This window comes from Netta rufina (assembly GCF_964035555.1).
Source record: "Netta rufina genome assembly, chromosome: 7".
NCBI lineage: Eukaryota > Metazoa > Chordata > Aves > Anseriformes > Anatidae > Netta > Netta rufina.
Window position 1 is genome coordinate 19,339,280 of NC_140130.1, and position 25,636 is coordinate 19,364,915.

A 25,636-nucleotide genomic window follows, 5' to 3' on the forward strand; every position below is an offset into this window, starting at 1 on the left:
TTTCACTGACAATTCCCAGTGGCTCAGAAAAGCAAGATTTCCAAGTGACATTGGTGCCCAGAGAGTAGATAGGTACCTGATGTGTCTTTTGGCTATTTTAGATTGGCCCATGTAGTACAGTACTTTGGTGCGACCTGTATTTGCAGGTTAATTTAACCATCTTCTGATGTTTAGCATTTCCTGTAGTAGGTTTCTGTTCTGCTACATGTCTCCTGCTCTTGGCAGAGCATTTAATATGAAACATCTGCACAAAAACATCTTTTTGGGGTTCTGCAGATATGATCAATGTATGTGACACCGCTGTCTCTTACTGCCAAGAACAAAACTTTGCTCCTGACTGCAGAGTCAGTTTAATTTGGGGGAAATAGATAGGATGTGGTTGTGACTGACATCCTTGCCAAAATTGTCACTGCGGCTCGTTCTGTTAGGGTCCTTCAGGTGCAAGTTCTGTCCCTGAAAGCCATATGAAGGCTGCTGAGCCCCAGTCTGCAGCCACAGCCAGGAATCTCCCAGAGCTTTTGGTTGGGTGTTCAGGGCTTGAATCCAGAAGAGCCGTCTCTGAGTCAGCTGAGGCTGGGTGATACTGGCAGCAGCAGAGAGAGAAGATGTAGTAAGCTTTGTTGGTTTCAGGAGAAGTCTGATTTGAGGGAAAGATCATAGCTTTTTGTTTGTGGGAAAATAATCTCTCAGTACTTTTAGAGGTAGGCTAAAAATGATTTTGATACTGTATTATATTAAAAAATGTATTGTAAAATTATGAATAGTAAAATCAAGGAAATACTCCTTTTCCTGATTCATGCTGAAATTTCCTCCAGAGATTACTTTTGCAGAGAATTTTTAGTTTGCCAGGCTTTGTTCCAAGCTGCAGTAAGGGCAGATAGAGAAAGCTCCAAGTACGTCATAAATCTGAATTTCTCTCCTTGTCAGAGCTCTAGGAGTCCCCAAAGCTAAGACTGATAAAACCCAGCTGCTGGCAAGGTTTGAACACGGTGGAGTAGTCCTGAAGAATGGCTGTGGAAGAGTCCTACACCTGCCTCATCGCCCAAATTCTGCACAGTGAGGATAAACAGCCCCTCTAGCAAGGTGGAGAAATGGCTACGATGGAAGAGGCTGCAGGATGGGTCGCTTCTGTCCTCACCTCCACGGGCTCTGCTGGGTTTGTCAGGACAGAAGGTGGTTTGAACCTCAGTGTGGATTGAGGCTGGATGCAGCAAAGAAAACCACAATGAGATCTTTTTGTCGTTTCCCATGATACCAGCTGCAGCACAACCTGCGTTGGGTAACAGGAGGTGCTGAGCAGAACATGTTTCTTTAATCTAGTTTCTTTCTGGGTGAGAAAATACCTATAGTGAGGCACCTTCTTCCCTCAGGACCCTCAGGCCTTTGCTGCCTCCTGCAGTCAGGGAAGGGGGGTGGTGCTGGTCTGACCAGAGCTTTTGCACAAAATCCAGCTGCCGAAGAAAGCAGTGGTGCTTTCCTGTATAGGAGAAAATGTGCAGATGCTCAGGCAAGTCCAATGCCTCCTACACGAGAGTGCAAAACTGATGACTTCAACTTCCATCAGGCATTCTATCTCCTCCAGCAAGGTAGTAAATTCAGAGATTACAAGAGGAGGAACAAATTGAGCACCCTCTCCCCAGAAACTGTATTTCCATCATCAGAGGAGGTATGCATTCAGATCAGCTTGAGCATGGAAGGGTTTGGGTCCAGGCTGCTGACATGCTGCAGGAATGGGACAGAATTTGGCAGACACTTCACCATGCAGACACGTCCCATGGAGTTGGAGCCCCCTTGCTGGTAATCAACCCCAGGGGCTTGGGCTGTCCCGAGGACGCAGGTGGAACAGTGCCTGGTTTGCACCATGACTACTTGCTCAGCACTGCAATGCTGCATTTCTCCTGGGCACGTCCAAAGCAGACATGCAGGTGCTAGCAACAACCCTGGAGAAACGTAGGCCTTGCAAGTCTTCAGGCAGAGCACAGCAATACCTGCCTGCAACTCTGGGGGTCAACCTGTGGAGCAGGTGCCAGTGTTGTCCTGCAGCGGGACGTGTTCTAGTCCCCGGTTCACCACTTCTGTCAAGTGTGTTCAGCTGATTTGCCCCTGGGGCTGCTTGGGTCAGCCCATGCCCTGCTCTTGTCTGTCCAGTGCCCCCACACCAAGTTATTGCTCTGACTGTGGTAGCCCTCAACAAATCAATCAGTCTGTGGCTGCGAGGTAAGGACTGAACCTGTATTGCTCTGCTGGGCAAAAAGGGCTGTAAACAAAAAACTGAAAACTCAATTTAGTGCCATTGCTCGGGTGGATTACTAAGTAGGCCCCTTGCTTGTTAATACCAAGAGAAATAGAAACCATTTACTTTCTACAACAAAGCAGTCTGATGCTTGTATTTTCCTAGTCTAGGGTGGCATGCTTTTATTTCTGTTTATAATCAGTTCCACTTTCTGGTTTCCGTGTACCAGGGACTTTTTGCATGTGGTTGGTCCCTTGACCCCTCAGGGTCTGTGTACTGCTTCTCTGGGACTTGCAGCTAAGGTAAAAAAGTAGAAACCTGGCTCTCTGAGCATGGCAGAACTCCCTTTATTTCCCTGGAAAAAGTGTTCATGGGTGGGACATAACTCAGAAAATCCTGAAAAATGCTTCTCTTGCATAAGGCATTCATGTCTGTATTCTCAGCCTTGCCAAGTATACCAAGTCTCAAATCTGTGTGTCTGTGTGTGAAAGATGGAGTTCATTATACTTACATACATTCATTTTCCATTGACATATTTGTGTTAATTGCATATTCTTTTCATATAAATTTAGAATTTCAGTCCAAATAGCTGTCTACAAAAGTTCATTGCGATATGTTATTGCTCTACACTCACTGAGAGGAAGCAGCAGGAATTTTTGCTTTCTAACTTTCCTGGGAGCAGGGTAACAACATCTATGTGCCACTGGGTTGTGTTTGCTGTGTGCTACTCAGTAATTTTCCCCAGAAGTGGTTTTATTTTAATGGCAGGCCATCTGATCCCAGAGTCTCATCTGAGCACTGAATTTGCAAATATATGTATTTATTATCATCGTATTTGAACAAGTATAATGCCTGTCCCAAGATTCAAGCCCATTCAAAGCTGGAGTCTGAAAAGCACATTCATCATTCTGGGTAGTACTCACTCCAGCTGCTTTCCTGTGAGAGGCCTCTTTTGGCTTTTCCAAGCAACCAGCCACCCTCCTGTACAAGCAGCTCCAATTGATTTCCATGGGGTGTTTTTTAGTTGTGCCTTAGCCTCTAAGCAGTTCACAAGTTCATGGGCTTACAGAAACCCGGGCTATACCTGCCTCTCTTCATAGACAGCAAGGATGGGTTTATTTTTAGCACAAGTATTCCAGAAATACATTCCACCCCTCTTCAGAAATGTGTGGGAGAGACAGGCACACGTATGCAGATGGTTTTGCCTACATTCGTGACAGTGAGCACCCGAAAACTGCTTTTCCGCTGCCTGTTGTCATCCCAAACCCCATGTTTCTGCAGTTCTCTCAGAAAGCTCAGCTCGTAGGTGCTGTGATGCACGCATTCAGCAGATCTCATCGTGTAAGTGTTGGAACAGTACAGGGCATAAGGAGCTGTTGGAGCATGCAGTTTGGGACCAGAACATAACAGAAGCGTCTTGATGTTTGGCAATGCATGTGTTTGGTTTAGGATGAATTAGGGGAAGAAGTGCAGCACCAAAAGCATAGACCAGGAGTCCAGGAGAGCAGGCTTTGCAACATTTTCCTGCCAGGATACATGGGGAGAGCAATACTCCTCTCCCAGGTGAGGAAATCAAAGCTGAAGGCTGCTGTGGGGAAGGCAGGCCATTGCCTCTCCAAGGGCAGCTGGGCTCATGCTGCTTCTGGGTCGCAGGGAGCTTCTGGTCATCCCAAGCCTGCCAGAGCCTGGAAAATCTCAGGCAGCAGATTCGGCATACATGTAGTTGTCGCCTTGCCCATGCTGTAGCAATGTAATTAGCAGCTCTTTTTAAAATGCAAATGAGCACTGAGCTCACATGGAGCCCTGTTCTGCCATAGAAGCAGGAGCCGGGCCATAATCACAGGAGGTTCTTCATTTTGCTGCAGGCTGTGGCTCAAGTCCAGGGTGATGCTGAGCCCCAGGAGAGCCCCACGACTTCAGTAAGGAGCTCTGTGCCCTCAGCAGGGCACGGGGGGCAATCCATTGTTTATATCTGCAGTACAAAAGCTTAGCTCGCCGACTTCACGGCATATTTCCCCTATTATTCAATATCCTACTGCAGTTTGCCAGATGAAACCCAATGCTGGCATGTGCCTCCCAGGAGGGCTGCTGGTGTTGTTTGCTTTGGAAGGAGGGTGGAATGGGGTCCTTACTCTAAGAACACTGGACACATTTGTCCAGCCGTGATGATGAAATGAGCTATTTATGAGAAGGCACTGGTAGGACAGTAATGTGTTACTCACGTCCATGCTTCTTGTACGGTATTTTTAATGGTGACCTTCATAAACATTTTGACTCCCACCTGGAGACACAAAAATGCGGTGCTTTCAAGCTTGAATCACTGGCAGCAGCAAGCCAATCGCACACCGTTACTTTCTGTATTAGTTATCTCTGAAGCATTACCACTGGCGAATCTGAATGTAAAAATAGCTGATGACTGTTTGTTTCATCTGTCTGTTACTTGACACCGCATGGTTATTCCAATACGTATGTTTGCCTCTTCCCCACCATGATCTCCGTTTGGCTTCCCCTTGCCTGATAACTATTTAAATACATTTTACTAACTTTGGATTCCTTGCTCACTCCACTTCACCTGGCTGGCAGGTCTGTGAGGGCTCAAGGGTTAGCTCCTCCACTTTTATTTTTTACTTATTTATTTTATCAGTGACTGTTCCTATTAAAATAACCATGTTCAGAAGAAGAGTCTGAAACTCGTAAATAATGGGAAGTGCTAATAGTAAGCAGACTGCTGTAAAATGTGCTGGGGCTTTGACTTAAAGGAAGAAAGCACAGCACTGTACTGCCCCTGATCGGGAAGCTGGAGCACCAAAGGTAAGGGGGAGGCATATGGGCATTTTTTAAAACCTGGAAATGGTGACGAATGATGGTGTCTGAGTGTGTGAATGTGTAACTGATCAGATGAGAAAAATAAAACAGCATTTTTATATTTTTCTTCAGGGATGAGAGGTGGAAAGTCCTTTCATTTTGTCCAGCTCTTTTCTGCTCTCAGAAATGCAGGATTGCCTCTAAAAGTCTGTGTATGGAAAGAGCCATACATATAGATTTGTATGCAGTGATTACTGTTTATGACACATAACTGGTAAAGGGGGATGATTTTTGTTTTAAAAGACCACTAAATTGCTATGAAGCTCCATTTAATTGTCCCGCACATTGTGCTGTAAGCAACTTTAAGCAAATATACATTGATTTTATTTTCCAGATGATTACTGCCTAGAGATAAGATACTTCTACAAACTTTAGTGATTTGTGTAGGAGTGTGAAGGCATTTTTCTTTCTTTTTTTTTTTTTTTTTAACAAATAGGAAGAGAACAGTTTAAATATTTTATAGACAGCAATTAGTACGCTATAGAGCCTGAAAAAGTAAAATACTTCAAATACCTAGGCAGTGCTAAGAGGTCACTATAAATGACTGTGACTATGACTTGTATCCAATTTTAATCACTGGAAAATTTCTTAAATGGTATAAGCTTTTCTGAGTCCAGTTGTTACAGAACTTCTTAGTCTGCCATCCAAAGGAACTACATGTTGTTAGCCTAGCGCAGAACTCAGCAGCAAGATGACAGAAATAATTGAAATAGAGTTTGAGAATCCAAATCCTTATTCTTTTTTTTTTTTTTTTTAATGGTCTGTGAACAGGCAATCCAATTAGCTCTGAACAGGGACAGGCACTCTAGCACCAGGCCAAAGCAGCCTACTGAGGCTGACTTTATAACAGCTCTCATTTAGAGGGTCCCTTGCTGGTGTTCTGCAGTTGCTGGGGGGAAAGCTGGAGGGAAGGAGAAGTGAGAGGAGATAAGAAGGAGAAATAAGCTTTCTGGTCAGTATCAAAGCCCATGGCTCTTTTCCTCCAGTTCTGCAGAGAACTGACCATGTAAAAAGCAAATGCCCTCAGTTAATTGCTTAGAGGTTAAGACTTGTAGAAAATACTAACAAATTAAATATTCATATTATCTAGGAGACGCAATACACCTAAATCTCTGTCCTTCTGTGCATGTCACTGGACGGGTTTTTAAATTACATGCATATTCCCAACTTACTTTGCAAAACATCTGTAACAGGCAATCACCTGTGTACTTGTAGGCCTCAGCCATGTGGAGGCATGCAGGTGTAATTGTGTCCCTGCAATGCAAAGCAAAAGCACATGGAAATTTCACTCTGTAGCTTCTTAATCCTATCTGCTTCTCTGAAATGTTTGTCTCGTCTGTGCTTGCATTACTAGAGCTGTGCAAAAGGCAAAGGAAAACGCGAATCCCTCCAAGACCAGGAAAAAAGCCAACTAACCTTATGACCCAGGCTCGGAGAAATACCACTCCTCTGCATCAGCCTTTCATTTCTTTAGTCAAGCTGGTTTTACACACACACACAAAGTTGCTGGCAGAGGGAAATTCTGCAAGTGATTTTTTTAGCTGTAGGCTTGGCTGTGCTACCTTACATGCAGCTGGGGAGCCGGGGCACACACAGCCTTGTCCACCTTAAGCAAGTGCGTGAGTTCATTGCTTTCAGAGCTAGCATGCATCACTTGAGGTAGGGTCTTGTTTTGGGACCAGCCAAGTCTGAGCCAGCTGACAGGTGTGTGGTGAAGGGGAGTGTAGTGCGGGCACATGTATACACTGGTGCGGGAGCTTCACCTTGGAGAGAATGTTGTGCCTCTTTGATAAAGCCTGCATAAGGTTTTGGGTGAGTCAGTGGCTGCTGATACATATCAGTAGGTATATGTGTGTGTGTGCACATACTGAGCTTGGTGATTTGTGACTATGTTGCTGCTTGCCAGGCTTTTATGGCTTTCAAGTGTGTATGGTCAGAGAGTGCTGCTGAGACTCCTGTCTCTTGGCAGCCCCAGGGAAACTGAGGCAGTACTGAATCTATGAGCACAACCCTTCTCTAGAAGCAGGGTCTCCCTCTCCCTGGCCAAATGATCCTCTTTGGACAGGCATAGAAAACAGATATTTAATTATAGTCTTGGGTTTCCTTATCATCCATCTTCCGTGCTTGCAAATAATGATATACGTGAAGGCATTAGCTACTAATGATTAATCTAAATCATCTAGTAACAGTCAGACCAACCTTCCTATGAGCCACGCAGGTCAAACAATGATGCATATTTATTTTCAGTTTCTCACCTAGATACATCGCAATAGTTTCAGGGGTACTTTCCCTGTTGCTTACACACACTGTCTGAAGCTGTTTTGGGAACTGTGACAGGGCTATGGCAGAGCCAGGTACCAAAAGGCCACCTAACTCATACTTTCCACTTGAAAAAGATAGAGATGAAAATACCTGCAAGTTTGGGGAGTGTCTCTAAAAGAGGTGCTTGTGGTTAACATTTGGATACACCTTACCATGTAGTCAGCAGTATCTGGCAGCTGACAGCTACTGCAGATCCTGAGTCTCAGATATGCCTCTGTCACCATTAGCTGGGTCAGACATAAGCTGCTGCACCTGAACATCAGCTTGGTTTGCCTTTCAGCTTCAGTACAGACCCTTGTACAATTCTGCACCCTTCTGATGGCTTCTGTTCTGTTGAGGTATACTTCAGGTGTGAGGACAACATCACTGAGCTTGCTGAGGGAGTGAGGGGACTACCCTGGGCTACCCTGTATCAAGACAGCCATTGCCCTCTCTCTTGGGGAACAAGGACGGATTCTGCTTCAAACTCTTCTTGTTTTCTTTTCTTTTCTTTTCTTTTCTTTTCTTTTCTTTTCTTTTCTTTTCTTTTCTTTTCTTTTCTTTTCTTTTCTTTTCTTTTCTTTTCTTTTCTTTTCTTTTCTTTTCTTTTCTTTTCTTTTCTTTTCTTTTCTTTTTCTCTCTTTTATGTATCCATTTACAGGATAATAACAAGAAACATCTTAGTATACGCATTAACTGTAAAATAATGAGGAAGTACCTTAGGGACACACCATTAAACCATAGCAATGAATCAATGCCTGAATAGGAATTGGGAGTCTTCATTTCTCAGGAAAATAAATGAACCCCTGTTTCACGCTGAAGAGGGAACTGGAAGGAGCTTCCATCTTATTCAGGAGGAGACCATCGGTTGGCTTTTGCTGCTCAAAAGAAGGAAAATAGTGTTGCCTTCAGAGATATTACCTGGGGCACAGGTGGGTGGGCTCCCCTATGCCCTCTCAAAATATTCACATATGTGAATAGCTGTCTGATAGCCAGCTTCCAGGTGGCACACACAGGTAAGACAGGCCACAGCTTTTATCCTTCTTCTCGAATGCCTCTGATGCCATCACAAATGGTTGAGGTGCAGTTTGTCATTGCAGGAAAAACGTTAAGCATATGGATGGCTCTGTGTTGAAGTCACACACTCTAGCCTGTCTAGAAGCATGTATGTTCCTGCTTGCCATGTGTCTTGCTCAAGTACTGGGCTTTCTTGACTGCATTTGAAAGCTGCAGCAAGGTGTAAGTAAGAAATCTTGCTTTTTCTGCAGCCTGAGCTGGAAAACCTTGAAAACAAAAGCTTCCACTTTCTCTTCCCTACCCTGGTGCAAATCCATATCTGCTGGCCTGATGTTCACCATCTGAGCTCTTGGGGTCTGATTCTGTCTGTAGGGATGTTACTAGGGCAGAGCTCAGACAGCCTGGAAATTCAGTGTCTTTCCCAAAATCTCTTTCTCTAGATTCATTTTGCATCATGCTGGATATTGTTAACAGGTTGTATTAATGAAGTCCCGGCCCTGCCTTAATTTTCTGTAAATCTAGCAAAGGGTCACTGGAGCTGGTGAATTCATTCTGGTGCAAATCTGGAGTAAAGAAAATTTAATTTGGATTTGGCTTTAGTGTTCTTAGGCAGCTCACAGGGTATGAATATCATCCTTAGCTTCATGGCTGTGTGAAGATTAATGAAATGGGGCATGTGAATTCTTGCTATCCAGTTATGGATAGTTTATTCAGTGACTCGCACCCTGTCATCCAAAAGGACTGCCTTAGCTGCATGTCAAGGGAGACCGGCCATGGGTAGCAAGGCACAGAGTGCAACGGGCAAGCACTGTGCCTGCCACGGGCTGCCACATGTTGCCATGCTCCTCGATGCATCATTATGTCCCCTCTGATCTCCTGTTGTATGTTTAGGTGTGTCTTCCAGAATGTGTGTTTCTCTGGGATACTACTAGTTGCACTGGACTCTGGGGACAACGTGTTGCATATTGTTTTAGATTAACTCCTGAAACTGTTTTGGATTAACTCTTGAAACTAGTTAGGCTGTAAATCCTGATGTCTGCTTTGGATTAGAAGTTTTATTTTGTAAAAGTATGTGAAGTTCTGTGTTTCACAAGATCTTTAGAAAGTTCTGCATCTTTCCAAAGTCAAGATTGATGTATCTGGAAAGTTTCTTTGGTAACATAGGCTAGGTATTTCAGGATATTGCATGTGCCTAAATCCTGTGGAATTCAGTGGGTCATAAAGCCACTTAGAACTTGAAAAAATTTTGAACCTACAGATGGCTTGATTTTTTTTTTTAATAGAAAATAGATTCAGCAAACTCCCTGTCCAAACCCTGCAAATAACCAGAATATATATATTAAAGGAGTAGGTGAGACCACCAGTAAAAGAATAATAATAACTTGTTTTCTGCAAGAATTATATTTCCTGAGTGAGTATCCTGAGTGAGTGGGTGTGGGTCAGACTCTCCTTGTCAAGAGGCTTAAATGGTCTAAGTGTAAACTTGTGAGTGTAGATGGTATCGGTGTGCTGGGGCTGAGGGGAGGGCCAGCATAAGTGGGGGGTGGTTTCAGGTTCCCCAGCCCGGAGAGAGAAGTGCAGCATGGCTGGATGCAAGCTGCAGATTTCTTTGTGTAGGTCACAGAGGAGAATACACCAGGTTCTCTCTTGTGTCTAGCACACTTGCTGGTATCATTAGAATTTTCTCATGGGTAGGGCTGGGACTGTCCAGCACACTCCTTTACAAGATAACCAGGCCATTGCATTTGTTCTCTTGTCCATGTTTCTAATTCCCTTCCTCCCTGTCCTCTCCTGTCTCTAGCTATTGCAATGCTGCAGCACTCAAACTCTCCCTCTGATATGGGAAAATCTCCTTTCCTACACTCAGGAAGTAAAAACAAGCTTTCATCCTCTAAGACGCACTTGAGAGTAAATGAAAGGAGGTGAATACCTATCTCATTAGCCAGAATCCTGTCAGTGCTCTGTGGAGGGGCTGTACCAATGCAATGTCAGTCATCACTTCAAACTGGTGAGGAAGGTTTGAGTCTTCATGATCTCAGAAAGAGATAGATGTGTCAGGAGCCTGAGGAGAAGCTGAGGGCTTCTCCTCAGTCGGTTGCAGGTGACTCAGTCGGTCACCTGCAAATCTTCATGGATTCCACCATATAATGTAATACCAAACTACATCACTGTATTCAGCTGAAGAGTGTTATAGCATAAAGCTTCCTCCCTGCTCTTGAAGAGTCTTATGGTAAAGTACCACACTCCACAAAGGGCAGTATGAAGACATTTTTTACCTTAACTGCTGAAGGTTAAGCTACTCTTGTGGGATTCAGAAAACATAGATTAGGTTCCCTGGCCAACCACAGATGCTTTAATTGAACTTGGACAAATCAGTTGGTTTTAGGCAGGGTCTTTGCTACTGATGTGTAAATGAGACATAAATCCTGCTTGCAGCAGGAGAATTTGTACGGATAAATAGCCATGAGGTGTACATGTACCATATTACTGAGGAGCTGTATAAATATCTCAGTGTATAATGACTGACCTAGTTACAGACAGTGGCCTTTTCCAGTCAGACATTTAATGCCAACAAATGCACTGTTTGGGTTCAGTTGCTTAAATGTCACTTGTCTGTGCTCACTTCAAGTCATGGGAGAAGCATCATGCCTTTGCCTTGTGATTCTTGCAGAGTTGTGCTGTTCCCAAGTGCTGCACCTGCTCATTGCCTCTGTTAGTCATGTACTATGTGCCTTTGACTTCCCCCATCCTTTCTGTGTGTTACTGACTCTACAAAGGCAGTGGGTAGGGATCAGGCAATGGAAGAAGTAAGCAGGAGTGGCAAGGAAGCCTCAGTCCAAACACGACCCTTTCTGAGAGACATCTCCTTCTTCCAGACTTGACAGAACTCTTGGCAGGATGGGGCATTTGGAGGACATTGGGAAAGGCAGTCCGGAGAGCAGCTGGAAATAACTGTTGGGTCTTTGCCATTGAACCAGAAAGGGAAAGGTAGAGAGACTGGCCATGATTCTCCATGGCTGTTGCAAGGAGTCTCTGTTCCCTCCATTTTTCTTCACGAGGTCTTCATCTTCCAGTGGCTGAAGGTTTGCGGTCTGAATGGAAGAGGTAAGCATTCCAGATGGGGCCTGGAAGAGGTTCCCTCTGGAGATAGGACACAGAGCAGGATACATAACACATGGTCACCAGCTACATATATTTCTTCTTTACATTCATGCTTCTACTAGATTGTAGTGACTATCCATTCTTATACTAGGTTGCAGTTGTGAATCTGATGAGCCTCTGGTTCCAGCTCCCATAAAAACAAATGCACCAGCTTGAAAAGAGCTCGCTGGGAGAGAAAAAAATATTTTTCTTCAGAAAAATATGTTTTGATTAAACAAAGAATATCACAATCATATCCATTTTAACAATATTTCCTCTAGAAAGATAATTGGAATAGATTTTTATGATCATCTGGAATATTTACTTAGGAAAACTTCAAAACAAGATCACACTCTCTATTGCAACAGAGTATTGTTTGATGCAGAACTTAAAATGAATAGTTTCAGTTAATGTGAAATAACACCTGGCCTCTCTGAGTTAATGACAGTAATAATAGACCATTTTAACTGCTAAGGCATATATTACATGTTACTTTTCATGGCCTGCAAGGTAAAATAATAAAATTATCTGAAATTAAAAGACATTGTAAAAAATTGTGAAATTTGTAATTGAAGTTCTCTTCAGAATCTTTTTCTATGTGAAATTTCTAAGACAATCCAAATGAGAGCATTCTCCCATCATGCACATGCACACAAACACAAACACACAAGCAAACACATTTCCAGATGCTAACATTGTCCACAAGGTAGCAATTCAGAGTGCCAGCCATCTCTGCTGGTGCAGTCTGGGATTAAATAATGTCTACCACACCACTCTTAGATCTAGATAGTCTGGTTATAATTGCAGAAAAGATCAATATTACTTTGTCACAAATGCACTGCTATTGTCAGTGGTGAGGGAAGCCAGCTAGAAAATCAGCATTGCCCAGAGGACATGATTTGGTGGCCTAGCCATGCGGTGTAACTGTGTAGGTTCCAAATCCCATTCCTTCTCATGTTGGTCTGAATGCCACATGGGGGCGAGGTTTGTCTCTGTAGAGATGTTGGATTTCTCTTTACTGTGGCTACAGTTACTCATGTAGCCTTCTGGACAATGCACCGGTGTGGGCTTAGGAAGTAGATGTATTTTGAGTCACCAATTCTGTTCTCAGTTATTCTACTGACGTCAGTAACATGACTCTAGATTTATACCAGTGTAACTGAGAACAGAAGTTGGCTCAAAGTCAAGAACAGTGTCTCCTCTTCTCTGGCCCAGGACAAGCTGTTCAAGACACAATTGCTGGGCCAAATCCACAAGGGGAATGGACCCCAGTCTACACTGATGTGGTCCAGACACACAGTTCCCTCACCTTGCTGTTCAGTGCAATGATCAGTTGGCACAATACCTGAAGTCACCTTGTTCTGTGCTAGTCATTTCTTTCAGTGCTTGGGGTCTTCGATATAAGCCAGATAGCCCCAGTTCTCCATCCACCATCAGCTGGAGCAGGTGTTTTTATTTCAGTAAAGTGGTTCTTCTTCCATTGAGCAGGAGAACTCTCTGTGGCTGCCCATTATGACCACATGCATAAATGAAAGTGATCTTGCTGAATGAGGGAAACAGAGACTTGTGCTAACAGTTTTCACCTTATGACCATCTTTATGCAGAAACTGCCTTTCCTGATGGTTCAGGGAAATGTGGATGGAATATCACTGTCTCTCTTGCCAGGCAGCTCCTTGGTGAGGGCATTGTAATCTTCCTCCCAGACCATGTGCCCTGCGTACTGCTCAGAAGAGGCAGTGTTTGTGGAGATGCCCATGCATTAGGGCAGGTCTGAGGGAACACTTGGTTCTGATGCAGCACAGTATGACCAACCCACACACTCTTGGCAGTCCAAGCAGCTAGCAGTCACTGCAGGGCTCTGGGTTTCGAGCTTCCTTGTGGATGGATGCCATACAGAGAACACCACATGAAGAAACCAGCTCGCAAAGATGAAAATACAACCAAACTTCCTTCCCTGTCCCTCCCCTTCCCATCCTCAAGGGGAATGCAGTGCTGCTGACTTCAGACTGCTATGTAACTTGCAAAGGCACTGCCAAAATGCCACCGCGATGTGTCATGGCAAAATATTTCAGCCAAATACCAGCCCAAGGGGGGTGGAGGAACCAACCATCCCTTTCTGTATTGCAGCAGCACTGATGTCACACACTGCAGCCAGCTTTGCTGGTTCACCCAGCTCCTGCCTAGTGAAAACAGTTGACATTCAGTTTGTGCCAGGCCAGGAATAGTCTCTGTAACTTAACCTCCTCATCACAACTTGCTAGGCATGTAAGAGATCCCCTGAAAAAAGCCTCTTTTTTAAAAGGGAAGGGAGTTTGATTTCTGATTAAGCTCCTTGAAATCTGAACATTCATCAAAGCTTTTCCAGTAGCTTTTATCAGATGGTGCCTACTGCAAACACCTGAGATGTTTCTCAGCATTTCCCAATCAGTTTCAAACGTTCAGGTTTGCTTTCTTCTATATTGAAAATAAATAGACTAAAATCACATATCCCAAATTTTAGAACTAGATGAATCCTGAGCTAAATTCAGACATTGTACTTTGCTTGCAGGCTTCCATACTTGTACAAATAGATAGGGAAATGTGATTTTACTGGGTTACTAAGCCAACTATAAACAGCTTTCTTTGCCCAGCAGTTTGGAAGGTGATGTTATACAAATATAAGGAATAGTTAGACCAGTACAGTCCTGCTATTTCAATTCAGTCCTTGCAATGATCTGCATCTTGAACACTTGGTATAGGTACATCTTTTCCTGCTTGAAACATTACACTGCCCAAGTGCTAATGTTATGTCCAGGCAAGACAAGGATCTTCACAAGGGTTTCAGAGACAGTGGCAGTCACTATTCTACTTTAATCAGTGGCGCTGAGTTGTTTTTGTAACAGTGACTCCATCTAGGAAAATAATTGCTGAGATTACATCACAATCCCCATGTTTATTGTTACCCTACTCACTTTTCAGCAAATGTTCTCAGTTTACAAGGGACAAGATGTTTCTTCAGACCTCTGTCCATGATATCTGAAAGCCAAGCTTCCTCCTAGTTCAGGCATCACCACCAATAAATAGTGATAAGCATTGTGCCACTGGAATTTAGTCAACAGCTCCGTTGATGAGTGTGCCAGAACATAATCACATGCTCCCATGGCTGTGTTGGCTTCGCACAGTTAAGAGTACCACAGAAGCAGTAAAATTGTAATTTAATCTCTGGGCAAAGAGATAACCAAGTACACATCTCTGCAGCGAGGATGCCATTTTACATCTGTCTACAACCAAATGTAGCATTTTTTGGTATTTCTTTGCTTCTACTTTTTTTTTTTTTTTTTTTTTTTCCCCAGAAATCTTAAAAAGATTGTGAAAAGTTCTAGTTGATACAAGCTTGTCCTTAGACTAACAGAGATAGCTTTCCTTCCACAGATAAGGTGTAGGAGACCATCCCAGCAGGCAAGCTTTTGTTGCCCCTTTGGCCAGTGTGTTTTGACTGCTGCAGACTGACACAGACGTTTCCTTAGTGCAGGCTCTTCCTTCAGGAAAATCTACACTACCTACTTCTATGTCCCATTTGCACTACCTTAGTGCCAGGAAGTTCTCCCTGTAGGAAATAACTATTGTCTTGCAAGTATTAGACACGCTAGCCTGAAATCCCTGGGGGTCTCCCCAGCAAATGGGCAGCTGCAATGTGTGTCTGCCATAGCTGAACTTTCCTTTAGCGTCTCCTGATTCTGACTCAAGTGCAGAAGCAAAAAGATGATTTGTTTACTGCCCCTCACCATCCCAGCTGTCCACCTTTGGTCTTCTTTACAACAGAGGCAGAAAAAAAAAGGGTTCTCAGGTCTCAGCTGCTTCAGTTCCCAGCCCAGCAGATGGACATCTGTCTGTCCTTGCTGGCAGTAGGAAGTCAGATGCAGCTGGAATGGAGGCACTCATTTTCCTCTGTAGTCCCTCTGGAAGGGTAGCACAGCTGGGAGGTAGAGAACAGCAGGAAAGAAGTCATCTGGTGGCCCAATCCCTCCTTTTAACCTGGAGAAATCACCCACCCTCTGGAGTGGGAAGACAGCTGGGAAACCATTGCTCACTCGGCAGCTGGTCTCTGGTGAGGCTACCGGGGTGTTGAAGGTTGTTTGACTGTTGTCTGTTAGGAACCTGACTGCCTTCCACAAGGTACCAAACCCTCAAATTATCAGTGTGGGATGGATACCTGTCTCTTTTGGTAAGAAATTTTGTAAATCACTCCTGAAATCGTTGTAAAATGTAAATGAACAAATGAATGAATGAGTACAGCATGTGAGAAAATCTTCAGCTCGTGCAAACAAATGTCTTTGTTTTTGAATTGTAGAACTCAAGATCAAAAATGCTGAAGATTGGAAACGTCCCAATATACTCCTTCTGTCACGTCTACGTTGTTGGACTGTTCTTACCTCCTCACTAAAGATGGTCAGAGATGAAGCCAAATACAAGCATGAGAGGAAGTTCTAGAGTTGAGAAGCAAAATTACATGGCAGGTATGCACCTGAATTTCCCTCTCATGTAAGAGTTAAGCATCTCAGCCAAGAGCAGGATGGCCTTTCTCTGGTCTTTTTTTTTTTTTTTTTCCTTGCTGCATTATACGCAAAAATGTATATATGGTAGGGAAAATGAAGCTCTGTTTTGAAAAATCTTTGTAAAACGTAAAATGGAGAAGCTCTATTAAGCTCGTTTTATTCTGGTGTAAATCTACTGTAGTTCTGCATAGGTCATTGGAATTGTATGGCTGGGAGGACAGAATCAAGATTCACTATGATAATTTAAATTTATAAATAGGTTGCCCTATTTATTTATTTTTTTAATAATAAAGGAAGGTGAGGAGTGTTTTCATTTCAAGAAAGAACTGTCTGAGTTATCTCAGCTGAGTAAGCCTGGTTTCTCTGACTTTTCATACTTGGACTAGCACTGAGTCATTACTGGGAAAAGATGCCTTTTCCAAGAGTCGCATGGAGACATGATAAAGTGGAATTTGTGGACCTGGACAGCTGGAGGGTCTGAAATCTGGATTTCGTTACTCAGTTCTATAGTAGATTCAAAATGTAGATGGGGACAACCTCCACCTGTATAGAAGCTGGATGCTACTGTAGACGTGAACTTCGCTGTTTCAGATCATCACAAGTTAATGAGGCAATTCTACTGGGAAATGGAAATACAGATCAGACTTTCTTTAGGGAGTGGGTTTTACATTGTTCTTGGATGTGCTCCTAAAGTGAGTTTCACTGCAGCGTATAGTCAATAGCCTGTTCAAGCCCTTGAGTGTGGGAATAAGTATCTAAAGAGTTCAGAGAGAAAACTCTAAAGGGTTTTAGAGTATACATTTCAAGTATAGCTGAAGGGTCTATTTTGCTTATATTCTTTCCATCCAATGATTCCCCCACCCTGTCTTCAGGCTGATGTGGAGATAGATATTGCTGTGGGCTCTGCCTTCACATTGTATCCAGGGATTAATGGAAGGCTGTATTATTTTATAATTATGTGGAATGGGTTACTATTTGCTCTCAGCTGTTTGGAACTGAAACCAAATGTTCTCTGTGCTCCTTTACTGGGACTGCTAGAGTCCCCTAGGCACTCCTGCCTTCTGCTGGCTAAATTGATATTAGCAGGCTCTTCAGTTTCAATATTCCAACCCAACCATATCTGGATATGGGTGGCTAAAGCATTTTACCTCAGCAATATTTGCTTGGAACATGCTAATGAACAGTAAAATATTTTTTATTATTCTTTATGCTTTAGCTGCAGTGCCATTCTACTTTTTCAAGCAAGGGCTGTGCTCAGGGTACAAGTCACAGGAAAGCTCCAGCCTAACATGTGGAAGTTCTTTTCTCAAGACATAGTGTGCAATGATGTACTGTGACATTCTTTGTTGAAATAGGTTTTCTTTTCTTTCATTACTGTTTTACTTTTTTTTTTTTTCAGCCAAAAAAAAAAAGGCCAACCTCTTTAGCCAAACACTTGCACAGCACTTGGAAGTATTAGTGGCTAGAGGTATGCAAGGGAAAGTACTTGAAATTTGGCTCTTAAGTCTTTGTTTAAGAACTAGAGTAAATAATCTAATGTGAAATAATTTTTAGTGACACTTTCCAATAACTAAACTATCTACTGTGAGCTACCTGAATTGACTGAAATAATTATTGTTTTTCATGTTGTTTAATGCACTCCTAGCCTTTTTTTAGAACACATGTAGGAGCAAATTAGTCAGTGACTGGTACATCTGGAAAATGCTATTTGTCTAATAGTGTTGCTGTATAAAAATGATAATTCATATTTTTTGGCTTTGCAGAGGAGAAAGCTTCCTTCACCTATTCTGTAAGATGAATCAATGTGCAGCAGCCCTGTCTGGAGGAATTCCCTTATGCTTGTAAATCGCAAACGACTGGAGCTACCCAACACAGTCATCTGCCTGCTTGATACCTGAAATTAATCATTTGGATAATTCATTCATGACTCCCATGAACAATGCAGGGAAATAAGAAACATACAGAAGGACACAGTGACTCCTCAAGTATTGGGAGTCTTCTGGATGATGCAGACCGAGAGGTGAGCAGCCTCACAGACCGGGCTTTCAGAAGTCTGTGTGTGGCAGAACTTGAAGACTCTTACAATGAACCAAATCTTGCCATTTCCCCTGACCTTGCCCACCAGTTCTCTGCTAAATTTCATCCAGGGACATTAAACCATGCCATCAAGCTAACAGCAAGCTGTAACAAGCTAACAGCAAGAAACAATGAACATACAATATGGGCTTCAACATTCCAGCAGTTACCAAAGTATGCTCTGGAGGAGAAAAAGATTGCTAAAAATAATACCCTTGGCACAGAAAGGAAAAAGCTCAATTTGCCAGTCCCTGGTCCAAGGAACAATAAACATGTTTCAAAAGTGTCCTCATTGATTAAGACATTTGATAAGACTGCAAACCAAGGGTCAGGAGGTTCCCTGATAGCCATTAAGCAGCCCATTATAAATAGCTTTCAAAAAAGTAAATTAAATCATGGAAACAATATGGCTTGCGGGGATGACACAGCTATTTTGAGCATTCACAAGGAACTTTCTGAATTTTCTGAGGACGGTCAAGACAGCCACTGCCTTACTGGTAAACACGAGCCACAGAAAAGACCTAATAAAATAGATCTGAGTTATTGTGGTTCTGATGGTTATTATCCTGTGCTGATTGAGATGTCAAAAATAGCCAAGTCAAATTTTTCCCGTTCTTCTAAAAAGGCTTTGAAAAACAAAAATATGAAAGTTAATGAGCCAGCAAAAAAAGGCAATTTTCTTCACAGTGAGAATAGTGCTTTTGAGTCATGGAAAGTCCATCATAAAAAATTGACTGAAAAACAGGAATTTGTTGATCTAATAACAGAAAAGGAAGGTCTTACATACCTTGAAGAAGCACCGTTTAGTAAAGGATCCCACACAAGTGAACATAAATTGCCACCTGACAAGACCACTGTTGCCAAGAAGCAGGAGAAAGATTTTCAGATGGAGCCACCACCACCAGAAACTGCATTCAGCACTCCCCTCCCAGCTGTATTTGTACCTCAGGGGCCCCTCCATTCAGGAACTGAATTTCGTGCTGCTCTTCCTCCTGCACCCCCACCTAGGATCCATGTGCACCATGGTCCTCCTCGGCCACCCCCAGTCCCTCAGGCACTTCCTCTTGCAGCTCCCACCCAGCAGAGCCATCCCCCAACACCCCCTGTCCGTGAAGCTCCTCCTGTACCACTGCCCCCCTTGCCAGTGCAACTTTCCCCCCTTGCCTTGTCCCAGGCCTCCGTCTCACCTCAGTCTGTGTCCTCCAGGATCGTTTCATCCTCACCTGTGTCCCAGGCACCTGTCCCACCTCCACGAGTACACCCACCCACCTTAACTGAAGAGGAAGACATCAGTCCCCAGCAGGACACCATCTGTCCACCCTGGAGGAGACCAAGGACTACAAAAGAGGCATATGAGAGGAGACAGACTTCAAAGGAGAAGTTCACAGCCAGTGACGAGACATGCTCATTGTCTGAAAAGACGACCGGAGCCAAACCTGATCTGGATGTGACTCCTCTGGATAAACAGGCAAACTCCCCTGGATCAGCCAGTCCCACTTTCAATATCACCGAACTCTTAACACCCATCATACCACCAAAGCAGGAGGTGGACCCCATGGAAGGTGAGCTGATCCCGCTGACACCTCCTCCCACTGACAGCGTGGCAGAGAGGGACGATGAGGCGACCAGGTTTGGTGATTACAGGTCTCGGGATAGTTACAAGGCAAAAGCATCAAGTCTGTTATTCAACTTGAAGGATGTGCGTAAGCGTGTTAAAAGCATTTATACCCCTTCTCCTATGTTAAGGGCCCTGGAGAATAAAAATAAGACTAAGGAAAATATACAGGAGAATATAAAAGTGAATACCTCATCATCAACTTTGCAAGAAATAAGTAACAAAAATATTGCAGAGAAAGACGAGTCGAGTGATATAACTTCTGTATTGTCTGAGTGTGTTCATGAAAATGACAATAAAACTGATTTAACTGGACACTTTACAGACAATTACCTGACTTTGAGTTCACCCCAGACAACAGCAGACCTTTTATTTCACCAAACTGGAGACAATTTACAGCAAGATAATTCAAAATACAAAGAACTGGTTAAAAACACAAGGGATAATGAAAAGATGTTCAGGCATCAATCAGAAGAACCCTATTTAAGAAAAAGTCTGCCGTATCCAGCACTGAAGGCATACAGTAGAGACACTACAGATACAACAGCTGGGCAACCTGTGCAAAAACCCAGCTTCCGAGCTGAGGAAATTGAGAGACAGGCTGGTCATCAGAATGAAAATTTTGCTTTTAGAACCCTTCCAAGCCAACTCTCACCAGCAGAGGATGTGCCTTACAGTGACATCCAAAGCAATGTGGCAGTCAGTGGCCATGAAGCACAAGGCAAAAGAAGCCCTAGCTCTTCTGAGCAATCTTTTGTCTCCACAGTAGAGCAGCCATTTCAGGAGGAGCCATTTCCACTGGATCCCCTGATACAGAAGTCAAGTCTTCAAGAAAGCCAGAGGACTAAGGGTGAAATGAGTGCAGACAGTAAGAAAAGCCATGAGGGAAGAGTGAAAGCAGCTGGGGAAGATGAACTTCAATATTATGCTTGTATCAGCTCTGGTACTGGTGCAGCAGAGAGTAGGGAGGGTAGGGTTACTGGGAATGAACAAAGGAGCTTGATGAAAGAAAAAATAAGGCAAGAGAAGAAGGAAGAGGTCAATAGCATGGATTCTGCTTCTGACAGCATAAAGGACACCTCCACCCCAAGGTCTGAGGAGACACAAACACAACCATCTTCAAGCTCATCCAAACCCTGTCTGTTTATGATCAAAGATAACACATTCAGGTCACCTCAGGTAATAAGGACTGTCAAGTTGCCCCTGTTCAGGTCCTTTTCCCTGGATGATACAGTGAGCAGCAGTTATAAGGAAATGGAAGGTAGATTTGCATCCTCAGCAGCACACAGCAAGCAGCCCCGAGACACATTGCATGCCCAGGAGCGAGGCTGGTCGGCACTGAGGCGCAGAGGGCAGCAGAATGTGAGGGAAGGCACGACTGACAAAGAGAGAGATGCCAGTGAGTCTGGATCTACTTCAGCAACACTGGACCCCAACCTTCTGGAAGATACAGAGAGCTTTTCTTTAGGGAAGCTGATGGAAGAAGATGAAGAGACGTGTGCTTTGTTAAATAAAGTTGGGAAAATGAATGAGGAAAGTGTCTGCAGCAGTAAAGAGAACTCCCAGATTAGGAAGGCAAGACGCAGCTTAACACAGCCAAATTTGGGTCTGGAAAATGACCAAGCACAAAACAACCCCAGCTATCCCATAGAAAGAAAGACAAATTACTTTAAGAACCATCATTTATCTAAGCGTAAAGGTGGTTCTTGTGCGAAAAAAATAATAACTAGGGAGACAATTTCCCCTGTGACTGGCTCTGTATCAGAGGACCACATATATTCTCCTGTATCCCATGAAGTTTTAGAGGATATCCCACACATGGAAGGTGGGTCAGTTTTATTAGACAGTCTTGAATGCTCTGCTGTTACAAGCCCCAGGTCAGGAAGCACGATGCACTCTCTTGTTGCCAGTTTACCATCAGATAAACCAACAATTTCTAGCCTTGGAGAAACAGAGGATGCTATAAACCCTGCCTTGCTGAACACGACACTGAGGAGCCAAGCAGATATGTCTGCAGAAGAGATACTTGATTCAGTGCAGAGACATCTACTTGATTCTGCCGGGGAAGCTGAGAGATTGGAGCTCAGGGGACTTGGGGAGAGAGGAGCAGGCAAGCCTCCCGCTGTGCCACCAAAAACAGAAAAGGCACTGCGGCGGGCCAAAAAGCTGGCAAGCAGGAGAAAGAAAATGGAAGAGCAGCAGAAAAAACATCAGACAGAACATACAGATGCTGTAGGGAGAAAGCCTTCTCATTCTGGACAGGCAATAGTATCTCCCTCACCCCTGGGATATTCCCCTCTCCATCCTGTCCCTCACTCAGCTTTTCCTCCTACAGAAACCAGTATAGGAAGACCCACTGGTGCATCAGCAGTAAGCCCTTCACCTTCTTTAACCCAGCGTAAACTCCTCCAAGACCCTGACTCTGGCCAATACTATGTAATTGATTTACCAGCTGAAGTTAATTTGAAGACATTTTATGACCCAGAAACTGGCAAATATGTTCAAGTCTCAGTCCCTTCCTTGGAAGGGAATTTATACCCGCCCTCCTCTTCAGAAATTAGGAATTCTCCCTACGCCTCCTACCCTAGAGTGTTGCCTTTACCAGCTTCATCTGTAGCAGTGCTGAAGTCACCTTCTCAGCTCTCTGAACCTACGTGGTTAATGCCAGCTGTGCCAGGAGAACCACCCGAAGATGGCCAACAGAACTACAGAGGCACTGAAGCTGTGGATACTCAGCCATATATTGAACCTGTCTCTTATTCCTATGGCCAAGATGCTGAAGAAAGTCAGGTTCACTTAGGAAAGGACATGAGCCCAACCCCAAATACAGACCTAGTGTCCCTCACTGATTTAGATGATTTTGTTGCTGAAGGGGTATCCTGAAAACCAAAATAACAAAACATGCCAGCTAGTGTTTTTAAGATCCATTTGGACAGACACATGCACACACAAGCACATGCAGATTTTATGTTTGTACAACACTATATTTCTGAACCTCATTGTGGTCTGGGTGGGAAGGAAAATGAAAGCTGACCGTGTTGAAAGATGCGAGGTGATGATCACTCTTAAGAAGTGTGAAACTGAGTAAGCCCCAAATCATCAGTGAGATAAAGGGGCAATGCCAGCTAAACAAATGAATACAACAGTATGAAGCCACTGCTTGCTGCTGCTGCTGCTTTGCCACTATAGTGGCTGGGATTGCCAAAGCAAGAGTCCTTTTGCCCAGATGGGTTGCATGATGTATGACAGAAAGTAAAACCTGTGAAACCATCCTGTCCATGCTATGAGACCTAGGAAAGATTCTGCATCTCACAAACTTTCCTCACACCCTGCCTTCAAAGTGTATTGACAGATGGAAAGCCTATGGCTACAAATATGCCATGATAAACCTGAGAGTCATTTTTTGCACACACTGATTACCCAGATGTTATTGACAAGAAGATTGTATACTGGATGCACTATACAGCAGTCATATCAAAGAAACATTTAAACAACCAGAATACATTTGCAGCTGCTCTGGACTTCTCATATACCTTTGCAATATCCACTAACAAGCTGCTGAATACTTTATATTTGTTGATAATCTCCAAATATGCTCTTCTACAGTCAGGAGTTATTTATAATGCAAATTTAAACTTCAACTTATCTCAATACTTGGCCTGAAATATTTTGGAAAGGTGCAAGGCTGAATGAAATCCCTTAACATTATTTAATTTTTTGTTAGGATGAGAAGACTTTTGCTTATTATAATTGAAATGCTTTTTGGTTTGGTTTGGTTTTAGGCTCCCACTGAAATACAGTGCTAACTTTTAAAACCTGAAAAATATTGTTTCTAATTTTGGTCTCATGCAGTCTGTGATTTAAAGAAAAAAAAAAAAAAAAAAAAAAAGGAAGAAGAAGGAAAAAAAAAAAGATACAACACATCCAAAGTACTAATTTCTAGAAAAGTGCTTCTTTGAATTATCACTATTCTTTGAAAGCTCTATATCAAACTATAACTCGTCTTTGTTTAAGATCTTCTTTATCATCATAGATAATAGAAGAACCTTGGTGAAAAATGCAACGTGCCTGCTTATAAATATCTAAATTTGGAGTATTGTTTTCCCTTTTTTTCCATTTCATTTGAAAAGTTTTCTCTAATTAAAATTGAAGTACAGGAGTTCAAAGGAGCAGACATTAATGTCTGCAGACATTAAAATTTTTAAACAATTTTGACTTGGAATTCAGAAAATGCAGTCTCCCCTGTGACGGCTCATTTTGAAAGAAATAAAAAAGAAGAATGAAAATCAGGAGTGTTTCAGGGATAAGGATCGCATATCAGGCTGTTATGTTAAGATAAATGGTACCTATTATGAATATTTTTCTTCTATTTTGGTCACAAATATTTTACTAAACTGACATGGGGCCATTTTTGTTGTACTGTTACCAGCTTTCACTGTATATTGTCTAATGCCTATCCAGCGTAGGGAAGAATGTCATCATGTTAAAATACTGAGAAATGGATTTATTGAAATTTTCCATGGTACATTTAGACAGAGACTATGTAATCTGAAACCCTAGCAGAGTGTGCAAGCCATGGTTTTGATTTGATATTACAAATGTAAATGCCCTTAACAGCCACAAGTCAAGAACCAGGCAGGTGCTCAGAAGACATAATAAAAGCATGCTGTCCAAGGGGAGACTATGGATACAAACTATCTGTGCACAGACATGAAAAAATGGTGATTTGATAAACAAAACATATAACCACATTAAAGCAAACAAACAAACCAACCTTTTGTTTGATTAACCGTTGTTCATTTTGTAGATGTGCACACTTACCCTTCTGCACCCTTTGCTCTTGAGTTTCTTCTTTTAGTGTGGAAAGTGGGATCTTCCAGTATACTACTTCAAGGTATGTTAGGAAATCAGGAAGCATTTTTCACTTCTTGTAAAGGCAAACTGAAACCTGGGTGTCTGAAGAGGAGCCAGTCCTGACTCAGATACCAAATACTTTTGGCCAATCTTTTCTGTTAGCTTATGGGAGCTGCATTCACAGCAGAGTGGCTCTCTGAACTTGCACATGTTCCAGAGGGAGTTTTGTCCTAAAGAATTTGTAGCTAAATGAAACAAACACAGAACTGGGAAACTTTGAAAACAAATATGAATAGGTTTCTTACCATATATCCAGAGCTGTCCCCAGAGTGATTTGCCACAGGGAGTGATTGATGTTATACAAGTGTTGTGCCAGGTCCCAACTCAGTAATGATTCTGTTTGAGGATGAACCCATCAGCAAACCTGTCTCTGGCCTAGATCATACTATTGGCCAGCTTTTTGCTAGTCTACAACACACACACACACACACATGAATATATGTACTGATAAAACTGCTGCTATAAGAAGACAGCAGTAATGCCTGTGTTGGTGAACACAAAATGTGCATTAAAAGGTGGCCAAGTTACATCTTTTCAAATAACAAATATTTACCTTTCCTCGTCCGTTTCTGTTTTTTTTTGTTTGTTTGTTTGTTTGTTTGTTTGTGTGTTTGTTTTCTTGGTTTTGTTTTTGTTTTAATTTCTGCTTTGGGAAATCTGTGTCAGATGGACAAAATAACAGCTGTGAATTGACCTCTTTGGGAGAGGAAACTATGGGAAATGTGTAACAGCCAGCAAGACAGTTCCATAAGCACCGTTCCATATTCTCCCACATGCCTAGTGACAGGACGTGGGGGAATGGGCTAAAGTTGCGCCAGGGGTGTTTTAGGTTGGATATTAGGAAGAACTTCTTTACTGAGAGGGTTGTGAGGCATTGGAATGGGTGCCCAGGATAGTGGTGAAGTCACCATCCCTGGAGGTCTTTAAAAGACGTTTAGA

General features: G+C 43.0%; 1 protein-coding gene across 2 annotated transcripts; it reads left to right on the forward strand.

Moving 5' to 3' along the window:
- The first annotated feature begins 4,762 nt into the window (after window positions 1-4,762).
- On the forward strand, window positions 4,763-25,254 carry LOC311211383 (cardiac-enriched FHL2-interacting protein). 2 transcript variants are annotated; one of them, XM_084290062.1, is made up of 4 exons: window positions 4,763-5,044; window positions 11,293-11,521; window positions 15,888-16,053; window positions 17,856-25,254. In XM_084290062.1, exon 4 carries the CDS (start codon window positions 18,032-18,034, stop codon window positions 22,664-22,666), a length of 4,635 nt encoding a protein of 1,544 aa, XP_084146188.1. In that variant the 5' UTR covers window positions 4,763-5,044; window positions 11,293-11,521; window positions 15,888-16,053; window positions 17,856-18,031; the 3' UTR covers window positions 22,667-25,254. The 2 variants fall into 2 exon arrangements, with proteins under 2 accessions (XP_084146188.1, XP_084146187.1); XM_084290061.1 differs by lacking the exon at window positions 11,293-11,521.
- The last annotated feature ends 382 nt before the right edge of the window (window positions 25,255-25,636 follow it).